Source organism: Ictidomys tridecemlineatus, chromosome 2, assembly GCF_052094955.1.
Source record: "Ictidomys tridecemlineatus isolate mIctTri1 chromosome 2, mIctTri1.hap1, whole genome shotgun sequence".
In the NCBI taxonomy this organism is placed as follows: domain Eukaryota; kingdom Metazoa; phylum Chordata; class Mammalia; order Rodentia; family Sciuridae; genus Ictidomys; species Ictidomys tridecemlineatus.
In genome coordinates, this window is record NC_135478.1 from 137,755,351 (window position 1) to 137,769,286 (window position 13,936).

Here is a 13,936-nt window from a genome sequence, read left to right on the forward strand (position 1 = left end):
GACTGAAGTAATATTTATGCCTAGAAACAGGCAAGTCCTTTTGTCAGTCTATTTGTGTGTGGCATGGAATCGATCTAATCAGAACCTGAATTGGACTTGGTTCTTGTTGTTGATGTTGTTATTTTCAGTACATTATGGCTTGCAGACTTTTCTGAAAGTTGACTGCTAATGCTGTGAGCTTATTTATATTCAAGATTTATGGCATTTTCACTCTTGAGTCAAAATCTGATTTTTACTTATTCTCTGACCCAAATATGTTGGGTCCTTGGGTGTGGAGGGTTTTTTTTTCAGTGCTTTTGTTCTGTTCCCTATTGGAGTCAAGTTTTCCTTATATGTTTATACTATATTTCGTGTACTTGTCCTTCCTCCAGTGGTTGGCAGCTATTGCTCAATTGGCCCTTCCCCTTCCCCTTCCCCTTCTCCTTCCCCTTCCCCTTCTCCCAGGGACTGAACCCAGAGGTGCTCAACCACTGAGCTGGCTCCACAGCCATTTTAAATTTTGAAACAGGGTCTTCCTAAGTTGCTTAGGGTCTTGCTAAGTTGTTGAGGCTAACCTTAACTTACGAACTTCCTGTCTCTGCTGCCCAAGACTGTGGGATCATAGGAGTGCACCATCTGTAATCCAAAGTAAAGCAGTTTGTCTCATTCATGCTTAGTCATGAGCTAGAGTCTCCCTTCCTTGCTCAAGTGGAGCAGACCATGTTTATTGTAGGAGTCAGGACTTGGGCTCAGGAAGTTTATTCTCCTTCCTTATGTGTTGAGATATTTTTCTTTTATTCTTGTGCATATAGTAATTATATTGGCCTATATAAAAAAGCCAGAGGTTTTCTATCCCTTTCTCTTGGCTAGGTTGACTTTGCTGTTCTGATCCTTTCTTAGAAATAGAAGCCTTTGCCTGGCCTTTGGGTAGGAAGGTTTTGAATTCCCTCCTCTAGCAGCTTAAATATTTTTCTTGGTAAGAGAAAATGGTCCTTGGAAATAAGCAGGGCTTTATGCCTATGCCTTAGCATCCATAGATCACCCAGTTCATTCTTACCTGAAGCTCAAGGAAATGTCTTGCCTCAATTTTCTCATAACATCCAATGGAAGCCTATGGGAAGAAGCTTGCCCATTAAAGTGGTTTCCCTGTGTGTAGGACACCAGCTGTTCCAAAGTGCCACATCAGCTCAGGTGATTCTAATAAATAAAGGATTGTGATATGCTTGTAGGAAAGAGGATTCCTTAGGAGGTAAATCTAATTTATAGAATTTCTTTTATGTTATGTATGCTATTAAGATTATAACACCAAATCCAAGATAGTTTTTCACTCTCTTCAAACGGGAACATTTTAAGATTTAGAATAGAGGTTAATGGGAGTGTTTACCTGCTCCTCCTAACAATTCTGGAATTTTCTGGATCTTTGATAGCAACTTATGCCTTTAGCTCTTCACAGTTACCCTAGTTATTATCAGAAGGGGAGAAATTTACCTAATGGTCTCCACACAAAGGATGGGATGGTGTAGTCTGATTTCCAGGGTTCTTTATCTACTAAAATTACCCCTCACCTTGATTTCCATTCAGAGTCCTCAGCTGCTCTGGACAAGGAAAGTATTTTGGTGTTTGGCAAAGGGAGACTATGACCATGTATCTTTTCTCAGTGCATATATTTCCTTGTTGGCAGAATCGCATTGCCAAGCGCAGCAGAAAACTGGTGGACTATGACAGTGCCCGCCACCACCTAGAAGCACTGCAGAGCTCCAAAAGGAAGGATGAGAGCCGGATCTCTAAGGTAGGGATGAATTCCATGGTTAATATTACTATCCATGTCTTATGACTTGTAGTAGTTTTGCTTTAAACTTAAACATGGTGCTACAGGTTTCTTTTGGTTATTGTTTAGTAAGTTTTTATGTTATTTTAGAGTTCATATGGGTAAGACAGACTCCCACATTCTGATCCCAATAAACTTTTTCCCCTTGCAAGTATCACAAGATCAAAGACAGTGTGTCTACACTTCTTTCTATGGTATTATCTATGATCCTTGCTGAAATGTAGATTCAGATGGGAAACCAAGCATGAAATATTCAGATGTAGCTCATGATTGAGAGTTCAGACATATGCTAAATTTCCACGACATTAATTTTCTTTTATAAATCCATTTCAGTAGCTTTTATCATGTATGTCTATAATTTACAGATGGCAGCTACTGATGTCACCTATAGGTGACATTATAGACCACTGCCTTTGATTCCAGTCTTGCCTTTTCTCATCTGCCTACAGACAGCTTCCTGAATGGTCTTTCTACATAATTATATATGTTTCTCTACTGCTTATATCTTTTAATGATTCTCATTACCTGTAGGAAAAATTCTAAATCCCTTAGCATTGCATTCAAGACTTTCACAAATTGGTCATAAATTACCTGCCTGTCCTTATTGACTTTCAAGTCTTGCCCCATCCTCTTCTCCTTTCATGCACACACTCTCAGCAGAGCCTTTGTAACCTACATGTCTGTTCCTTGGCAGCCATAATTTCAGTTGCCTTTAGAGAGGCTTCACAGATACCATACGCCCTCCTGTTCAACACTTCACCTGCTTCACCTTTCCTTCATACCCACCACAGACATTGAGGTGCAGAAAGGTAAAGGAGTCTGACAAATTCTCATGTTCATTAAGCTAGATTACCATTCAAAGGACCACCACCTTTATGTATTGTGATGTGTACCTGACCCACTTCTTTAGCAGATTCTGATTCTTAATATTCAGTTAAAATATCACCTTCTCTCTATGTAATGTTTTCTCTTCCCTGTACCACCTTTCCTATAGAATGCTCCATAATGGATAATAAGTCCCTCTTGAAAATACACTGCATTGTTAAGGCTTCTCACTGGACTGGGACTATCTTGGGGGAGTATCCATGCCCACTATCTGGAGCAAAGCTATTTACTAGACATGTAGTTTAGTTAAAAAGTTTTTGTAGAAAAATAAAACTACAATTTAAAAAAATTGAAAAATTGCAAAGAAATTTCAGGAGTAGCCATTGTAATCAATCCAGTTTCCTGTTTAATGAGTCTTGATATTCCATGTTTCATTAAAAAAATGGTGTAGAATTTAGCCAAATGTCTCTTTTTTTCCAAAATCTTTCCAGGATGCCATAAGGCTGTTTCTAGTTTATACTAAATGATTATGTTCTGTATAGAAATGGCTTGTTTTTCTTTTTAAATGTAAACCATGTTATGTATAATTTCTAGGCAGAAGAGGAATTTCAAAAAGCACAGAAAGTGTTTGAGGAGTTTAATGTTGACTTACAAGAAGAGTTACCATCACTATGGTCAAGGTAAAAATGTTTCTGAACATGCTACACCTGCCCCTATTAGAAAATCAAGAACAGTAAATATCCCTTATGTTGTCCTTATTGTCTGTGCTGCTTCAGTACTATCCAGTGAAGTGTTATATACGTGCATAGTCTAGTATAGACATGTGGCTACTGAGCCCTTGGAATATGGCTAGTATGAATGAGGAACTGAATTTCAACTCAAATTTATTTTAATTTGCTTAAAAATTTGAATAACCAGATGTGTTAGAGGTATTAGGGGAGCTTAAATGTTTCCCTTTTAGCTATTCAGGGAACTTCCTTGTTCTAAGAGCTTGTCTAATCTTCTGGCTTGATGCTAACCTCTGTACTTTCAGCCCTGACCTGTTAACATGAATTCTATTTCTGTTTCAGGCACTAAATATTCCTCTTATATACTGGTGCTCTTCATTTATCATGACATAAAGTGCCTTTTCCATAGTTTGTTCTATTTTTCCTACTCTTTAGTAGAACCAACAATTTGCTGGGTGAATTGAGGTCTCATGTTTCTCAGTTTCCATCAGTACCCTCATGATACCATCCTTAATAAACAGAATTGTGCTTGTATGACATATTGATTTAAGTCAAATTCTCTAGTTTTCCCCCACATGGTTGCCATAAAGAAAATGCGTTAGTCACTTTTTGCATCACTGTAATCAAAATATCCAACAAGAACGACTTAGAGGAGGAAAAGTTTATTTTGGCATATTGTTCCAGAGGTTTAGTCCATCCTCAGCCGAGTCCCTTGCTCTGGGCCCAAGTGAGGCAGAACATCATGGCACAAATGTGGGACAGAAGTACACTGCTCCATTCAGGGCAGCTAGGAAGCAGAGAGGAGTTTGGGGAAGGGCCCCAGGGAAGATGAACCCTTTCAGGGCATATCCCCCTCCTCCAGCGATGCCTCACCTTCCTACAGTTACCACACAATCAGTTCATTCAAACTACAATGGATTGATTAGGTTACTGCTCTCATAATTCAATCATTTCACCTCCAAACATTTCTCATTAACACAGGGACTTTTATTGGGATACCTCTTATCCAACCATAACATCTTCCTATAGACAAAATTCTATTTAGGTAGAGCTTTCTATCTGACCTCCAAAACCATAGTTATTTTGATGATCTTGGTTGAACTTTGTCTATTTCCAGGGTCATCCTTAATGTTCTCAAATTTTGGCTGATAAAAGACAGTATTAGCTTTTGAACTACTGAAATAGCTAAATTAAATTATATCTACTTTACTGTAAACATAGCCTGTAGGAAATGTCTCCCTCAATATTCAGCCATTACTCAAAGATAAGCATATGCAATTATCTCATTGCTCATCTGAATTTACTCATTCTTTTAACATCATTTCTCTTTTTGGAACTGCCATTCCTGGGTTCCCCAGCCTCCGATCTTTGAAGCTGTTAACTTTGGAAAATTAAATGGCAATCAAAGAATCAATCTATCATTTTTCATTGTACTTATTTTTTTTCCTAACCGTATTGTTCAACTGTAAAATTGAAGTTAGCACTTCAAATCTTATGCGCCTCCATGGTGAAATGCATAGGACACACAGTAATGAACATGTTTGTAATCTTGCATCAAGCTGTTCATACCCTTTAGAATGTTGGGTGGAATGTTCAGTATGTATCTGCTAGGTTCAGTTGAGATACAGTATTGTTCAAGTCCTGCATTTCCTTATTTATAGTCTGCCTAGTTGTTCTATTCATTACTAAAACTGAGGCATTAAGCTCTCCAACTATCATTTGGCCTATTTCTCTGTTTAATTCTATCTATTTTTGCTTCATGTATTTTGGGGCTATATTCTTAACTGTATATGTATTTATAATTGGTGCGTTTTCTTCATTGTTTTATCTATATGTCTATTTTTTCTCTAGTAATACATTTAATCTATTTTGGCAGATATTACTATAGCCTTGTGGTATCTGAGAGGACAGAACATTTTTTTGTTATGGTGTTGTGGTAGGAGTGAAGTGCTACTATCCTTTTATAGCTCTTTGCTTGCTCTTTGCAAGGTCTCTCTTTTCCAGTCTTTTACTTTCAGCCTATTTGCATCTTTGAATATAAAATATGCCTCTTGTGAACAGTTGGATCATTGGTGTGTGTGTGTGTGCGCGCTGTTACCCATTTTCCCAACCTCTGCCTTTTGATTGGTGTACTTAGTCCATTTACCATTAATGTAGATACAGATAAAGTAGCATTTATGTCTTCCATTTTGATAACTGCTTTCTGGATGTCTTATGTCTTTTTTGTTCTTTTACTCCTCCATTATTGCCATGCAGGAAAAACTGTTTCAAAATTTTTGTCATGTAAAGGAGAAGAGAAATGAGCTATGAGTTGGAGGGCAATATGGGTTCAGTTTCAAAAGAAAAAAAAATACTAGAGTAGATTCGTATGTTTCAAAGGAGTTTATAATTCATAGGGGATGAAAGAGAAGTATTACAAAGAAAGGACTCCAAAAGTAATGATTAAGCTACATTTTCTTTTAAATGAATAAAGCCAGTGTTTGGTGGGAAGGGTAATCTAGATTGAAGAGGAACATTAACAAAGGCATGGGATTTAAGCATATCTGTGGGTTCATGGAACTTTAATTAGTTTAATATAGCATGAAATCAGAGTGAGACTATTCAGGAGGGGCTTGTGGTGAGAAAGCAGGAGAGAGGCAGAGGCCAGATTCAGTTGTCATTCATTCCTCAGATATTTATTGACCATCCAATATGTACCAAGTTCTCTTTTAAATACCACAGTTTCTACCCTGGAAGTTTTTTTTTTTTCTTAAGCTTAATTTGAAGGATGGAGAAAGGCAATTACCAAGAAAAGAAATAAAAAACAATATATATCAAGCAATAAGTTCAATGCAGAAAATAAAACAAGTTAATTTAATACAGAGTGACATAGTATGTAGTTTGATTGGGTAAGGAGGGCATCTCTCCAAGACAAAAGCAATATATAAAGAAAAGGAAGCTTTAAAAAAAATGCTGAGTTTGAATAATCATTAGGAAGTCCAAAGGATATATTTATTAAGGTAAATCTGGAGCTCAAAAAGATGATTGGGGGTCCAGATGGTAATGATGCTCTGAGAGTTGATCATATAGATAGTAAGACAGATCATATGGCAAGGTGTCAAGGTGAGGGTCAAAGACAGAAACTTTGAGAGTACCGATGTGTAAGGGATGTGCAGAAGAGGAGATTGCAGAAAAACCTAACAAGAAATAATCAGAGAAGCACCAGGAGTTCTGAAGAGTGGTATCATAAAAAGGTAAGAAAGGAGAGAATATTTAAAATAAGTGCCAAGAATATCATATGTAGAGAGATTAAGCAGATGTATCACCTCTGGTGAACTTGTAGAGATGTTTCAGTGTCACCTCTGGTGAATTTCTAGTGTAGTTTCAGGAGCCAAATTACAGGCATTGGAGACTTTGTGAAGTGAGGAAGTAGTGACAATGAATCTTGACTACGTTGGACAGGAGGATTAGTGATGGCAGATATCGAGAATTTGATGAGGCAAGGGAAACCTGTGAAAAATAGCTCTTATCATTTTGAGCAGATGGCAGTGGAAGTGGCAGAGGTGGGATGGTACTGAATATATGTGGGACACTAGGGGATAAGGATAAGAAGTGAGGGTGTTGATAGAACTAGCCTGAGAGCATTGGGGTCTATGCCACAGGGCAAAGCTTGATAAAGCAGGAGTTGGACCTGAGCAGGGGCTAGAGCTGGAAGAAAATGAGCATTGATTTCACCAATGTTAACAGAAAGGTCAGCAGGTAGATGGAAATTAAGGCATGAGGAATCCCATGGGCTAGAAAATTAGGTGAGTAAGTGTGTCACTGGATTGCCCCATTTCAGAGGTGGAGCAGTTGGGAATGATGGCCAGAGCTAGGATGTTCCATGGTCGTGACAGGATGGGTACTTGGGGTATTGAGGTCATGAGCTGGGGCCTTGTGTTTGGGATGAGCAGTCACCTGGATTTTGAGATCTGCTGTGTTAGTGTTAGGATTGGGTGAAGGAGAAAGTAGGAATCCATGACACCCACCCTTGTGCTCAGTGAGTGGATTGGAAGGGCGAGTTGGGAGGATGTCAGTGAGCTGTGAAGAAGTTTAGTACATAGATCATAAACTTCAGCAGCTTTGGAGAAAATGCCTCTTCCTCCCACTCCATCTCCATGGTAAATGGGAGAGCAGGGAAGGCTCCTTCCATTGAGGGGGTTCCAAGGAAGCCCTGATATCCACCTCTGGGAAAGGATGGTTTCTCTTTGGGCATCATAGAAGGAGAGTGTTCTGGCTTGAAAACTGAGGCTGTGATAAGCTCAGCTGTCAATTCTTCCCACTGGATCCAAGGAAAAGGAAATTTCTAATAAATAAATTAAGTCAATTTTGACAGCTAATCATAAGGGGCCTAGTGATGCTACCGAGACGTTCTTTGGTGACCTGGTAGTGTCTCACAGTCCCTTGTTGATGAAGAACTTATGAAATAAGTCTTCCAAGCAGGTGATATCAAAATCCAGAGTCTGGTACACTTTGTGTACGTATATTTCACTGCTGGTGACACTAGTCTTTTATAGGCCAGATGGTACTGAATATATGTGGGACACTAGGGGATAAGGATAAGAAGTGAGGGTGTTGATAGAACTAGCCTGAGAGCATTGGGGTCTATGCCACAGGGCAAAGCTTGATAAAGCAGGAGTTGGACCTGAGCAGGGGCTAGAGCTGGAAGAAACAGGTGCCAAGTTTATTATTTCTTGGATTTTTCATTCATTCATCCATCCATTCATTCATTCATTCATCCATCCATCCACCCATTCATCTGTGGATTATTCACTGCTATGTACCAGGTGCTCTATTAGGTGCTGGGGCTATGTTAGTGACCTAGTCAAAAACAATCCCTATTTTGAAAGAGTCTCTGATTTCATAAATTAGAGAAAATCATTATATGATAAACTACTTCACAAATATTGAATATAAATATAAGTAAATCATACTAGTTAATTTCTAATTCTACAAAGAAATATTGTATTACAAAAACATAGATACTTGTTTAGTTATTCTAAGTAAAGCATTTATGTTGTTGTACCAATTATTTCTCTAAATAATAATTGATATAATAAGTTATACTGTATATTAGGAAACAAAATTTAAGCATAGAGGAGTAGGGATTTATATTTTGCTAAACGTATTCACATTCCAACACTTAATAGAAAAGTCCTTGCGAATTAATGATTAAAAGCTAGAAATATGAATAGGAGATTCACAAAAAGGAGAAATACAAATGGTCAATACATAAAAAAGTGTTATTCTTAGTTATAGGAATATAAGTGCAAAAGTTGGTGAGATGTCAACTTTTAGGTAACAAATTTATAAAGGTTGCATACCATTGTATACCTTATATATAAGGTCATATTCAAAGTCAAGGGTGTAAATGGCCCAGCCTGGTGGGAATAGTTTGTCAGATCAAAATTCTGTTGTCCATTCCTTTCACCAGCATATACATGCAGGAAACATATTCCAAAAAAATTATAAAATTGTGCACAAAGTTTTAATCATAGGTATATATCAGGGCTTTGTTTATCACAATGGAAAAAAAACCCTGTGTTTTCTAGTCAACTTCAACAATATTCTCTCTCCCATTTGTATGTAACCTTTACTTAAATCTGACCCATCCTTTGGGCAGCCTGTTTGACCTCTCCAGCAGATGTTTTAAGCTTGCACAGGGCCTGTTACTCCCTCTCCTCTTGGTTCTTTTAGCTGTTTGCCATATCTACCTAGTTTTTGACATATAGTTGGATTTTTGTGGTACTTAACTCTCATGTATGGTTTTGTAATTTCTGTCTTTCTCTTTCAATATAATTCCATTGTGTGAATAGAGTGTATGTGCATTAATAAGCCCCTCTGGGTGCTTCACCAACTGTATTGTAAGTTCATGAAGCCTCCTGAGCCTACCACTGTACATGCTCCCAGAACTGGATAAGTCCTTTGATGAGGGATTGAAGTGGGAAAGGTGTTAAGAACAGTCTTGGTTGATTAGAGTTCCAGGCTGGGTCATGGATTGCCAACTCAAAGTGCCCCAGGAAGATTTCTTTGCAAGAATACAATGAGTTATAAGGTTTAAAGAGGTTATCTTTGCTCAGTTTCCCACCAAACTGCCATATTGGTCCCCAAAACCAGGTACAATCCCTCTTCTTTCCTCTATCTGAAACATGTTGGCCAGAAGTGGTGGCACATGTCTGTAATCCCAGCATCTTGAGAGGCTGAGGCAGGAAGATTGCAAATTCAAAGCTAGCCTCGGCAACTTAGCAAGGCTCTAAGTAACTTAATAAGACTCTGTCTCTAAAAAAAAAAAAAAAAAAAAAAAAAGGGAGCTGAGGGTGTGTCTTGTGTCTTGTAGCTTAGTGGTTAAGCACTCCTTGATTCACTCCCAGTAACAACAACAACAACAAAAAATGTCTGAAACATGTCTAATCACTGCCCATGCCTGTAAATAAACATGTTTTATGGGTTAGCAAGGGCCAACCTAAGAACCTTCTATCTTACTAGACTGTCATTCTCCACCTTTGGTCTGACACTTCTGAGTACTTAACTATTTCCTGAACACACTGTGCCAGTATTTTCCTCATTAATGTATGCCTATTTGCATTTGTATATGCACATATGTAAATATCTATAGTCGTGCTTGGTATCTGTGGGGAACGGGTTCCAGGACCCTCTGCAGATATGAAAATCCACGTATACTCAAGTATGTTATATAAAATGGCATTGTTTGTATATTACCTACATATTTCCTCCCATATATGTTAATTCATCTCTAGATTATGTATGATTCCTAATACAATTACAATTTTATATATATATATATATATATATATATATATATATATATATATATATGCTATATTTTTAGGGAACAAAGAAACATCTCTATATATTCAGTGCAAGTGGGGTTTTTTTGTAATATTTTTTATCTGTGGTTCAATCAGAGGTTGCAGAATCCATGGAATTAGAGAGCCAACTGTATATACTTACATATATGAATACGTCTGTGATTTGAAATAAATTAAAAGAAAAATATGAAATCAGGGTCACACAATGATTGTGGGTATAAGAAACTAAGATTAAGTGGAATTTAAGGTACAGTATTAGTCACAAAAGAAGAAATTCTTCTGGTGGGATGGATTTACTACCCAATTATTATTTAGTTTCTGAATATCTAAATTGAACTTCAAGCTTTTATTCTAAACTGTGTAATTTAAGCACAGTGTTTGATGGAATATCAAAATCCATGCTAAACAGCGTTTCTTTTTTTTCAGTTTTTTTTATTGGTTGTTCAAAACATTACAAAGCTCTTGACGTATCATATTTTTCTTGTCAAGCAGTTCATGTTTTTTTTTCTATTGCATTTTCTTCCTTTTGTTTTCAAATACTGATTCCCTGCATACTAATGACATAACTTTGACCAGTTATTCTTTCTTTGCTAAGCTTAGTTTTCCTGGTTGATGGTGATCACTTAGGAAAATTAAGTTAGGCAGCATATAAAATTACCTAGGTGGCAATGGTTTCTGTTGTCTCTGATCAGGAGGGAGCCTTCATCCTTCTCAGCTTATGGATATCCTACTCAAGCAAGGTGTGACTCAATCACAAGAGTTTCATTATTTTCTGTCCTTTTCTCTCATTTTCTATATTAGATGGGTGCCTACTATATATAGGCACATTTTATTACCCAGCTACATTATAAAATCTTTGAATATAACTTGGTCCACTATTAGATCTACCTATAGTTTTGGTACCAAAGTCTTTACTTGATTCAGAATTGAGATTTAGAATCTAATTAAATAGTCAGGATACTGGGGTTCATTTTAAGAATGTCATTGAAACAAAAATGTAATAATTTTGTCAGATGTATTCAGTAGGATTGAGTTAATTAATATAGGGTCCAGAGATTCCTTAGAGACAGAGGTATCCTGGGGGAATGGGGCTGAACCCACATATGGCTGATACACTTACTGTTAGGGTCTTAAAAATGAGAACTGGGGGACTCAGATATTCTCCCAAAGGCTTCCCTTCACAAACATATTTGAAACATTGCTGATATGCAGCTTGTGTTTTTATTTGCTCAATAATAGTATGCTCTTACTTTTGCTGAACAATTAGGATTAATTTATGGGTTTTGTTATTTCCCATTACACAGAGTTGGGAGTACAAATATATAATACTGATACTAGACCATTTCTATCTTTTTAATTTATTGTTTTTAGATATACATGACAGTAGAGTGTTTTGCTTTGTTTTTGGTACCAGGGATTGAACTCAGGGGCACTCGACCACTGAGCCACATCTCCAGCCTTATTTTGTGTTTTATTTAGAGACAGAGTTTCACTGAGTTGCTTAGTACCTTACCATTGAACTTGTGATCCTCCTGCCTCAGCCTCCTGAGCCACTGGGATTATAGGTGTGCACCACTGTGCCCTACTAATAGAGTATATTTTGACATATTATACATACATGGAGTACAACTCATTCCAAAACCATTTGTTTTATAAAAATGAAAAATAACCTCGATCTTGAAACCTTTAAAGATTTATACCTAAAATAGAAACAAATTATCAGGATCATGGTCCAAAAGTGTTGTCTCTGTATCAGAGACATGAGCATCTCCTAGAAACTTGTTGGAAGTGTACATTCTCAGTCTCCACCCCCTGCTGAATCAGAAGCAAGTGCTCCAAGTGTTTCTGATGCACATTGAAGTTTGAAAGCCACTGTCCTATGGTTGTAACTGAACTTCAGAGGAGGCCATGCTGGGTACCAAAAAGGTTTTTTTTGTTTATTAACAGATGAGGTAAAGTTGGGTATACTTTAAGTATTTTCATTTCATTCAATGTTACTCAAAATAAGAACACCTGGTTTTCATATGTTTCATTGCCATTGTAAATCTGATTTTGCTAACTACTCTCTCCTTCTCTTATCTCTCTTTGTATTTCCACATGGTAGACGAGTTGGATTTTATGTTAATACTTTCAAAAATGTCTCCAGCCTTGAGGCCAAGTTTCACAAGGAAATTGCAGTGGTGAGTAATGATAATTATTTTTACAAATGGAATGCAAAGTAAAGGGAGGGTTTCCTATGGCAGTGTGTTATTACTCTGTAATGTTTGCAGTTGTTTGTAGTAACCACATAGTTCTTTACACTTTTGAAGGATTTGTTACAGCCTCACAATTTCTTTTTCCTTTTTGGTCAGCTTATGAAGTTGGAATATCAAGTGCTACTTTAAGATGATGAAAAATAGGTCTCAAAATATTCAGAGAGCAGTTCTGTTCTTGATTGATATTTTCGTAGCTCAAAGGGTAGATGTGACTATTTCTAGTAGAATAAGTTTAAATAGTAAGCTTTTGTTATCTGCTATGTAAAATGATGAGAAAATATGTTTTAATATTTTAAATCTATTTATGTTTAGTTCATTTGAGTTTTGATGTGGATTTTAAAGTGGAGCTATAGGCAGAATTTCAGTGGTCCTGAGACCACCCTAACTCTCATAAGATTCTTAGTTTCTCAATAGATAATGTTTTTCCCCTGGGAAAATATCCTGGGTTTGCACGAGGATAATGTTCAGCTAATAGACAAGTGGCCTCTTTCCCCTTAGCTCTGCCACAAACTGTATGAAGTGATGACAAAATTGGGTGACCAGCACGCTGACAAGGCCTTCACCATCCAAGGAGCTCCCAGGTAGGCCAGAGCTGAGTTCTTGTCTGTACTTCATCATGCTACTTGTTGAAATTTCTGCCATCTGTAGACCAGCATGTTATAAGAGTCTGAAAGGAGCCTTGCCATGAAGAGGCTAATACTCACCTCATTTCTGTGCTTTTACACTTACTTCTGGTCTTTGGCTGCCCCATGAGGGTTCTTATTGTCACAGAAGACAATCACTAGCTGCCTCTCTACTTAATATAGGCCCTGAGAGCAATTGAAATAAATAAATAATCTACTTGCCCACTCATTACTTTTTCTGGAAGAGAAAGGAATTGTCCAAACTCCTGACACCTACTATTGGTTCTTATCATTGGAGCTGACATCTATGATGAATGCATTTTGGGAAAAGAAAGAAGTAGGCGAGGCCTCACCTTTTCATACTCTGCTGTGACTGATCTGGCAAACACTGTTCTGTTATCTCATTGCACAGTTATTGTTTGTATGCCAGGTTTGGCCTCACACTAACTCTCTCCTGTGATTTTATTTTTTTTAATTGATTTTATTTTTTTTTAAATACACAACAGCAGAATGCACTACAATTCTTATTACACATATAGAGCATAACTTTTCATGTCTTTGTATATAAAGTATGTTCACACTAATTCATGTATTTATACATGTACTTTGTTTTTTTGCATTACAATTCTTATTACACTTATATACCACAATTTTTCATATCTCTGTTTGTATATAAAGTTTGTTGACACCTGATTTGTGTCTTTAAACATGTACTGTGGATAATGATGTCCATCACATTCCACCATCCTTGTTAATCCCCTGCCTCCTCCTTTCCCTCCCACTCCTCTGCTCTATCTAGAATTCATCTATTCCTCCCATGCTCCCCCTCCCTACCCCACTATGAGTCAGT

General features: G+C 37.2%; 1 protein-coding gene across 6 annotated transcripts in view; it reads left to right on the plus strand.

Annotated features, from left to right (window-relative positions):
- Positions 1-13,936, plus strand: part of Amph (amphiphysin) — a 226,875-nt gene that overhangs the window by 145,283 nt on the left and 67,656 nt on the right. For all 6 annotated transcript variants that reach the window (XM_078039845.1, XM_078039844.1, XM_078039847.1 and 3 more), the window contains exons 6-9: positions 1,661-1,768; positions 3,227-3,312; positions 12,313-12,388; positions 12,962-13,044. In XM_078039845.1, coding sequence (XP_077895971.1) covers positions 1,661-1,768; positions 3,227-3,312; positions 12,313-12,388; positions 12,962-13,044 — 353 coding nt within the window. The remainder of the gene's footprint in view (positions 1-1,660; positions 1,769-3,226; positions 3,313-12,312; positions 12,389-12,961; positions 13,045-13,936) is intronic.